Here is a 9,599-nt window from a genome sequence, read left to right as displayed (position 1 = left end):
CAGTTCCTTACCTCACTACAGCCTTAGTTCACGCATGGACAAAAGAAATGAACTCCAGAGGTGAGGTGAGAGTGGCTGCCCTTGACATCAAGGCAGTATTTGACCGAATGTGGTATCAAGGGGTCCTAGCAAAACTGGAGTCAATGGGAATCAGAGGGGAAACTCTCTGCTGGTTGGAGACATACCTAGCACAAAGGAAGATGGTTGTGGCTGTTGGAAGTCAATCACCTCAGTTCCAGAACATCACTGCAGGAGTTCCTCAGGGTAGTGTCCTAGGTCCAACCATTTTCAGCTGCTTCAACAATGGCCTTCCTTCCATCATAAGGTCAGAAGTGGGGATGTTCGCTGATGATTGCACAATGGTCAGCACCATTCGCTACTCCTCAGATACTGAAGAACTCCATGTCCAAATGCAGCAAGACCTGGACACTATTCAGATTTGGGCTGACAAGTCACAAGTCAGGAGTGTGATGGAATACTCCCCACTTGTCTGGATGAGTGCAGCTCCCACAACACTCAAGAAGCTCGACACCATCCAGGGCAAAGCCGCCCGCTTGATTGGCACCCCATCCACAAGCATTCACTCCCACTCACGAAGCCTCCTTAAGCAGCACCTTCCAAACCCATGGCCACTATCATCTAGAAGGGCAAGGGCAGCAAATACATGGGAACACCACCACCTGAAAATTCCCCTCCAAGCCATTCACCATCCTGACTTGGAGATATATCGCCGTTCCTTCACAGTCGCTGGGCCAAAATCCTAGAACTCCCTCCCTATTAGCACTGTGGGTGTACCTACACCATATGGACTGCAGCGGATCAAGAAGGCAGCTCACCACCTTCTCAAGGTCAACTAGAGATAGGCAATAAATGCTGGCCTAGCCAGCGATGCCCACATTCCATGAATGAATTTTAAAAATGCCAATGATGGACCGTGACAATTGGGGATGCGCAAGAGGTCCAAATTAGATTAACACAGAAATAATAACTCAAAATTAGAAAGTGTATAGAAGACTGAAAAGTTATCAATATGATTTTTATATATGTTAACTGATGTGAGCTGTGGAGGAAGTCACAGTGGATTACTAACATGGACATGCCTGAAGGAGGATGTAGGGAATATAGCTCAGGCAACTCACTCCAAGAATCCATGCCTTAAAGAATAAAGTCTCATCAGGATCATTGTGTACCATGCACACATGTAGATGCCTGGTAGTGAGAATGGGACTGGGTTCAGCTGTAATGCATCCTTCTCAAGGTTTAAGTTTGAAAATTGGAATACTAAGTAGAGACAGACATAAGGAGACAGAGAGAGAGAGAGAGCTCACAAGAGAGAGATACTCACAGCCATGCAGAAATGAATTTCAAGCCAGATGGAAGGATGGTATGTAGTTACACAGTTTCTGAATCCCAAACTTCTTTATTCCAATTATTAAAAATCCTGCCGCATGCAGAAAATGTTTTCTAGCCAGTCAGGCATTGCTCATTGGAGTCAACCTGTGGCCAAATTTCAAATCAAAACATTACTGAAGCGAAATCACTTTTTGGTAAAATGTATGCCCTTGTTCACAAGTTCTCTGTTTATATTCAGTTCAAATTGCTGAATGAAAGGTTCAATGGCTGCGCTTTACAGGTTTACAAAATGGCCTTGATTCACCCCTTTTTTCCCCAGAATATTCCTACCTCCTCTCATAACGATACTGACTCTGGCTGGGATACACTCCCACAGGTGCCAGGAGACATACAGATATCAGGCCAAGTGGCCACCCTTCGTTTGAGAACCTAGGCAGCAAGTAGCAGTAAATGTTTAACCGCAGAGTGCATCACTCAATGTCAACAGGACGGGAAGTCTGGATAGTTTTCCTTTTCCATACTGCAGGTGCTGAGACTAGATGTGATATTCAACTGCTACTATTAGCAAAATGAACGCACAAACGATGATTACCGAGACTAGACCCTCCAAATCAAGAGGAGTTTTTACCAAAGTGCACTGGGCATTCATGTGCTAAACTGATGCGGAAGTTTAAAAAAAAACTCATTCTCTGTAAATTCAAAGTTGTGACCCAAGCATATAATCTGAGAAAACTCGAAACATGTTTTTAGAATTCAGGTCCACATCTATTTTCTTGTGTGAATTATATGAAGGTGTACAAACACACATGGATGAAAGGAGAAGGACTTGTTCCAATAAAGGTGGAAGGATGGCAGGGATATGGCAAAGGTGTTGAAAACACTTGTGAAAAACTGTTACAGTAGGAGTTTTATCATATGCGAAACTGGCAGTAGCACTGGAAATGCTTGGGGTTTGTGATGAAGGAGCTTTCGAAAGCTTTGGCCCCGCAGATGGAAATGCTCAGGTGTCAAACAGTACTGTCATACTGCAGCTACCCTTTTGAATGCTGAGAACTAGATCGTCAGCTCTGCAATGCTCTCGGGGCAAGATAATTAACGCTTCATAACAGTTACACTTGTAAGCATTCAAGTGGTCCATTAAATTTTGCAATACTTGGTAAAAGAGTTAGAGATGGTACAAGAGTGGATTTCTGGTTAGCACAAGTGATGGTAATAGTTAATCTGTGGATGTATCTTTAGTACAGTCATGGTGATGTTACAAATGGGGGTATATGGTAGGGGATATGGTCGTATGGGTGCTGTTATACATTTGGTACAAGATGTTGAGACATTACATGTGTGGGTATACATCTGGTAACAGTGATTTAAATGGTACAGGTGTGGGTTTATATGCGATACCTGTGACAGAGATGGTACAAGTGTGGGTGTATGTTTTCTACAGGTGACGGAGATGGTACAGGTGTGGGTGTATATTTGGTACAGGTGACAGAGGTGGTACAGGTGTAGTGTTTATTTCATACCAGTGACAGAGATTGTACCGATGTAGATGTACGTTTGATACCAGTGACAGAGGTGGTACAGGTGTTGGTGTGTATTTGATACCAGTGACAAAGATGATACAAGTGTGGGTGTATATTTGATGCAAGTGATGGAGAGGGTACAGGTGTGGATGTATATTTGATTTCAGTGACAAAGATGGTACAAGTGTGAGTATATATTTGGTACAGGTGACAGAGATGGTACAGGTGTGGATATATACATTTGATACCAGTTACAGAGGTGATATAGGTGTTGATATATAATTTATACCAGTGACAGAGATGGTACAGGTGTGGGTGCATATTGGATACAGGTGATGTAGAGGGTAGAGGTATAGGTGTATATTTGGTACAGGTGATGGAGAGGGAACAGATCTGGGTATATATTTGGATCAGGTGATGGAGATGGTACAGGTGTGCATGTATATATGGTACATGTGTTGGAAAGTGTACAGATGTGGGTATATATTTGGTACATGTGATAGAAAGGGTACAGGTGTGGGTGTTTATTTTATACCAGTAACAGCAATGGTACAGGTATGGTTGTATATTTGATACCAGTGACAGAGATGGTACAGGTGTGGGTGTATATTTGATGAAGGTTATGGAGAGGTTACAGGTGTGGGTGTATATTTGATATCAGTGACTGAGATGGTACAGGTGTGGGTGTATATTTGATGAAGGTTATGGAGAGGTTACAGGTGTGGGTGTATATTTGGTACAGTTGACAGAGATGGTACAGGTGTGGATATATATTTGATACCAGTTACAGTGATGATATAGGTGTGGATATATATTTCATACCAGTGAATGAGGTGACACATGTGTGGGTGTGTATTTGATACCAGTGACAGAGATGGTACAGATGTGGGTCTATATTTGATACCGGTTATGGAGAAAGATGTGGGAGTATAATTGGTACTGCTGATGGAGAGTGTGCAGATGTGGGTGTATATTTGATACATGTGATGGAGATGGTACAGGTATGCATGTACATTTGATACAGGTGATAGATAGGGTACAGATGTGGGTGTATGTTTGGTGCAGGTGATGAAGAGGGTACAGGTGTGCATGGATATTTGGTATAGCTGATTGAAAATATACAGATGTGGGTGGGTGAATATTTGGTATAGATGGCAAGAGATGGCACAGATGTGGGTGTATATTTCCTACAGACGATGGAGAGGGTACAGGTGTTGGTGTATATTTGGTACAAGTGATGAAGATGGTACAGGTTTGGGTATATATTTGGTACAGGTGACAGAGATGGTACAGAGATGGGTGTAGATTCGGTACAGGTGATGGAGAGTGTACAGGTGTGGGCGTATATTTGGTAAAGGTAATGAAGAGTCTACAGGTATGGATGTATATATGGTACATGTGATGGAGAAGATACTGGTGTGGATGTACATTTGTACATGTGCTGGAGAGGGCCCAGGTGTCTGTCTATTCAGCATAGATGATGAGATGGTACAGGTATGGGTGTATATTGATACAGGTGAAAGGGATGGTACAGGTGTGGGTGTAGATTTGGTTACAGGTGATGTTTCTGGTGTTGGTGTAGAGTTGGTTACAGGTGATGTTTCTGGTGTTGGTGTAGAGTTAGTTACAGGTGATGTTTCTGGTGTTGGTGTAGAGTTGGTTACAGGTGATGTTTCTGGTGTTGGTATAGAAGTTGGTTACAGGTGATGTTTCTGGTGTTGGTGTAGAAGTTGGTTACAGGTGATGTTTCTGGTGTGGTGTAGAAGTTGGTTACAGGTGATGTTTCTGGTGTTGGTGTAGAGTTAGTTACAGGTGATGTTTCTGGTGTTGGTGTAGAGTTGGTTACAGGTGATGTTTCTAGTATTGGTGTAGAATAGGTTACAGGTGATGTATCTGGTGTTGGTGCATATTTAGTTATAGGTGATGTTCCTGGTGTTGGTGTAGAGTTGGTTACAGGTGATGTTTCTGGTGTTGGTGTAGAAGTTGGTTACAGGTGATGTTTCTGGTGTTGGTGTAGAACTTGGTTACACGTGATGTATCTGGTGTTGGTGTAGAAGTTGGTTACAGGTGATGTTTCTGGTGTTGGTGTAGAGTTGGTTACAGGTGATGTTTCTGGTGTTGGTGTAGAAGTTGGTTACAGGTGATGTTTCTGGTGTTGGTGTAGAGTTGGTTACAGGTGATGCTTCTGGTGTTGGTGTAGAAGTTGGTTACAGGTGATGTTTCTGGTGTTGGTGTAGAGTTGGTTACAGGTGATGTTTCTGGTGTTGGTGTAGAGTTGGTTACAGGTGATGTTTCTGGTGTTGGTGTAGAAGTTGGTTACAGGTGATGTTTCTGGTGTTGGTGTAGACGTTGGTTACAGGTGATGTTTCTGGTGTTGGTGTAGAGTTGGTTACATGTGATGTTTCTGGTGTTGGTGTAGAGTTGGTTACAGGTGATGTTTCTGGTGTTGGTGTAAAGTTGGTTACAGGTGATGTTTCTGGTGTTGGTGTAGAAGTTGGTTACAGGTGATGTTTCTGGTGTTGGTGTAGAAGTTGGTTACAAGTGATGTTTCTGGTGTTGGTGTAGAAGTTGGTTACAGGTGATGTTTCTGGTGTTGGTGTAGAGTTGGTTACAGGTGATGTTTCTGGTGTTGGTGTAGAAGTTGGTTACAGGTGATGCTTCTGGTGTTGGTGTAGAAGTTGGTTACAGGTGATGTTTCTGGTGTTGGTGTAGAGTTGGTTACAGGTGATGTTTCTGGTGTTGGTGTAGAGTTGGTTACAGGTGATGTTTCTGGTGTTGGTGTAGAAGTTGGTTACAGGTGATGTTTCTGGTGTTGGTGTAGACGTTGGTTACAGGTGATGTTTCTGGTGTTGGTGTAGAGTTGGTTACATGTGATGTTTCTGGTGTTGGTGTAGAGTTGGTTACAGGTGATGTTTCTGGTGTTGGTGTAAAGTTGGTTACAGGTGATGTTTCTGGTGTTGGTGTAGAAGTTGGTTACAGGTGATGTTTCTGGTGTTGGTGTAGAAGTTGGTTACAGGTGATGTTTCTGGTGTTGGTGTAGAAGCTGGTTACAGGTGATGTTTCTGGTGTTGGTGTAGAGTTGGCTACAGGTGATGTTTCTGGTGTTGGTGTAGAGTTGGTTACAGGTGATGTTTCTGGTGTTGGTGTAGAAGTTGGTTACAGGTGATGTTTTGGTGTTGGTGTAGAAGTTGGTTACAGGTGATGTATCAGGTGTTGGTGTAGAAGTTGGTTACAGGTGATGTTTCTGGTGTTGGTGTAGAGTTGGTTACAGGTGATGTTTCTGGTGTTGGTGTAGAAGTTGGTTACAGGTGATGTTTCTGGTGTTGGTGTAGAGTTGGTTACAGGTGATGTTTCTGGTGTTGGTGTAGAAGTTGGTTACAAGTGATGTTTCTGGTGTAGGTGTAGAAGTTGGTTACAGGTGATGTTTCTGGTGTTGGTGTAGAGTTGGTTACAGGTGATGTTTCTGGTGTTGGTGTAGAAGTTGGTTACAGGTGATGCTTCTGGTGTTGGTGTAGAAGTTGGTTACAGGTGATGTTTCTGGTGTTGGTGTAGAGTTGGTTACAGGTGATGTTTCTGGTGTTGGTGTAGAGTTGGTTACAGGTGATGTTTCTGGTGTTGGTGTAGAAGTTGGTTACAGGTGATGTTTCTGGTGTTGGTGTAGAAGTTGGTTACAGGTGATGTTTCTGGTGTTGGTGTAGAAGTTGGTTACAGGTGATGTATCTGGTGTTGGTGTAGAAGTTGGTTACAGGTGATGTTTCTGGTGTTGGTGTAGAGTTGGTTACAGGTGATGTTTCTGGTGTTGGTGTAGAAGTTGGTTACAGATGATGTTTCTGGTGTTGGTGTAGAGTTGGTTACAGGTGATGTTTCTGGTGTTGGTGTAGAAGTTGGTTACAGGTGATGTTTCTGGTGTTGGTGTAGAAGTTGGTTACAGGTGATGTTTCTGGTGTTGGTGTAGAGTTGGTTACAGGTGATGTTTCTGGTGTTGGTGTAGAGTTGGTTACAGGTGATGTTTCTGGTGTTGGTGTAGAGTTGGTTACAGGTGATGTTTCTGGTGTTGGTGTAGAAGTTGGTTACAGGTGATGTTTCTGGTGTTGGTGTAGAAGTTGGTTACAGGTGATGTTTCTGGTGTTGGTGTAGAAGTTGGTTACAGGTGATGTATCTGGTGTTGGTGTAGAGTTGGTTACAGGTGATGTTTCTGGTGTTGGTGTAGAAGTTGGTTTCAGGTGATGTTTCTGGTATTGGTGTAGAGTTGGTTACAGGTGATGTTTCTGGTGTTGGTGTAGCGTTGGTTATAGGTGATGTTTCTGGTGTTGGTGTAGAAGTTGGTTACAGGTGATGTTTCTGGTGTTGGTGTAGAAGTTGGTTACAGGTGATGTTTCTGGTGTTGGTGTAGAAGTTGGTTACAAGTGATGTTTCTGGTGTTGGTGTAGAAGTTGGTTACAGGTGATGTTTCTGGTGTTGGTGTAGCGTTGGTTATAGGTGATGTTTCTGGTGTTGGTGTAGAAGTTGGTTACAGGTGATGTTTCTGGTGTTGGTGTAGCGTTGGTTATAGGTGATGTTTCTGGTGTTGGTGTAGAAGTTGGTTACAGGTGATGTTTCTGGTGTTGGTGTAGAAGTTGGTTACAGGTGATGTTTCTGGTGTTGGTGTAGAAGTTGGTTACAAGTGATGTTTCTGGTGTTGGTGTAGAAGTTGGTTACAGGTGATGTTTCTGGTGTTGGTGTAGAAGTTGGTTACAGGTGATGTTTCTGGTGTTGGTGTAGAAGTTGGTTACAGGTGATGTTTCTGGTGTTGGTGTAGAAGTTGGTTACAGGTGATGTATCTGGTGTTGGTGTAGAAGTTGGTTACAGGTGATGTTTCTGGTGTTGGTGTAGAAGTTGGTTACAGGTGATGTTTCTGGTGTTGGTGTAGAAGTTGGTTACAGGTGATGTTTCTGGTGTTGGTGTAGAAGTTGGTTACAGGTGATGTTTCTGGTGTTGGTGTAGAAGTTGGTTACAGGTGATGTTTCTGGTGTTGGTGTAGAAGTTGGTTACAGGTGTTCTGTTCAAGTTTGCCCAGCCACCCCCTGCAGCCTCCTTACCTGCCACCACAGCCGGGTTGTTCTGCCCTCCCTCCGGTTTGAGCCACATGTCGGCGGTGAATGGTCCCCGAGGCATCCTCACCTCCCGCCGCAACTTCAGACGCTCCCTGCCCCCGGAGAGGTAGAGGACGGTGCCGGCCCGGGGCTGACATTCCGGCCGCCCGGCGCCCCAGCCGCGGGGATGGGACGGGGAGCTGCTTCCTCCGGGGGATGAGGAGCCGCGGTCTCTGCCTCCGCCGCACTCCCCGGGGTAGTAGCCGCCGCCGCCGCCGCTCTCTCCGCCCTCGGGGGACGGGCTGCTCCTGGTGGCCGACCGGCCGTACTCCAGCCGCGGGTACAGGGCGAGCCGGGACCTCGATGCCCAGCGACGGCTCCTGCCTCTTCGCTCCGCCGCCTTGCACGGCTCCTGCCCGGGGCCAGTCTGACTACTCTCCGCCCGGGAGAGGAGGGCTCGCTTGTAGCGCCAGTGCGGGTTAGCCCGGACCAGACTGAGTGTCAAGAGGTCCAGGAAGGCACTGAGGACAAACAGGAGCCTGGGAACCTGCATATCCTGAGCTGCAAGAGACCAACCCCCTTATCCAAATCCCAGGTACGATGACCTCCAAATAAAACTTTCTATAAAAATAAAACAAACTTCCCCCCCCCCACAACCCAAAAAAAAAATCCCCTTTGCTAAAATAATGATTTCTATTTCAATCTCCTGAATGTAAAACTCCCAGCGCCAGAGGAGAGAAACTCTTTACTCTCTAAACGCTGCTAAGGTGCATCTAACACTGGGTTTGCAATGCCAGCTCCAGCAGCTCTCGCCGCCTGCTCTCCACTCTGATCATTGCCTTCCCCTAGTGCAGGTTGAGCATTTTTATACCGTGTCCTCTACTCTCTCTGGATCGCCCTTCTCTCACACATTCTGCCCCCTTAGGCGGGTATCCCCCCCTTTTTCGTTTTATCTTTTTGGCATATCTGCATCCATTCTTCATTGTTTCACTGGCTGGCTGGCTGGCTGGGTGGGTGAGTGGGTGGGTGGGGGGGTGTGTGTATGTGGTGTGGGTCTCTCTCTCCCTCCCTCTCTCTCTCTCTCTCTGGATACAACATCATGTGACCCCGCGAGGAAAGAGGATGGTTTTTGGGGGGCGGGAGTTGGGGGGCGGTGGGTGATGGTGGTGGTGGTGGTGGTGGGAACGCCGTCAAATTGTAAACAGCAACTCACTGAGACTCAACCAGACAACCTGATGCTATGGAACAGGAGAGAAACAAATAAAACGCCCCCTGCACCGACTGCCGGGGCTGCTTCAATAGCACTCTTGAAAGATTATTCTCCCCCCCGCCCTCTCCACTCCCCACATCAGCTGGCAGGAAGGGGTCCTGTCACGAGTGTCAATTGTCTCCACTCAGCCCCACCGCTGTCATATGTGCAGCCGGGGCTCGGTGGTGGGGTGAATCCACTGTTCCAGCCACCCGCACCGATCCCCGAACAGTTTCTCATTCACGGTACAAACTTTTGACTCAATTCTCCCGACCCACACAGACAGAGAGGGTCATGAGCACAGTTACACCCTCATAACAGTATAGTTACAGCACACACACACACACACACACACACATATATAAATATAGAGATATAGGTACTGCACACATAGCGATATAAATA

The 9,599-nt window shown here is 45.6% G+C and overlaps 1 protein-coding gene across 1 annotated transcript in view; it reads right to left on the bottom strand.

Moving 5' to 3' along the window:
• The window catches only part of pappa2 (pappalysin 2), a 477,685-nt gene extending 469,187 nt beyond the window's left edge, over positions 1-8,498 (bottom strand). The window contains exon 1 of the mRNA XM_078561789.1: positions 7,952-8,498. Within this exon, the coding sequence (XP_078417915.1) occupies positions 7,952-8,498 (547 nt within the window). The remainder of the gene's footprint in view (positions 1-7,951) is intronic.
• Between the last annotated feature and the right edge of the window lie 1,101 nt (positions 8,499-9,599).

This window comes from Cetorhinus maximus, chromosome 17 (assembly GCF_964194155.1).
Source record: "Cetorhinus maximus chromosome 17, sCetMax3.hap1.1, whole genome shotgun sequence".
Classification (NCBI taxonomy): Eukaryota; Metazoa; Chordata; class Chondrichthyes; order Lamniformes; family Cetorhinidae; genus Cetorhinus; species Cetorhinus maximus.
The sequence above is the reverse complement of the archived record's forward strand: the minus strand, read 5'-3'. Positions and strand labels throughout refer to the sequence as shown.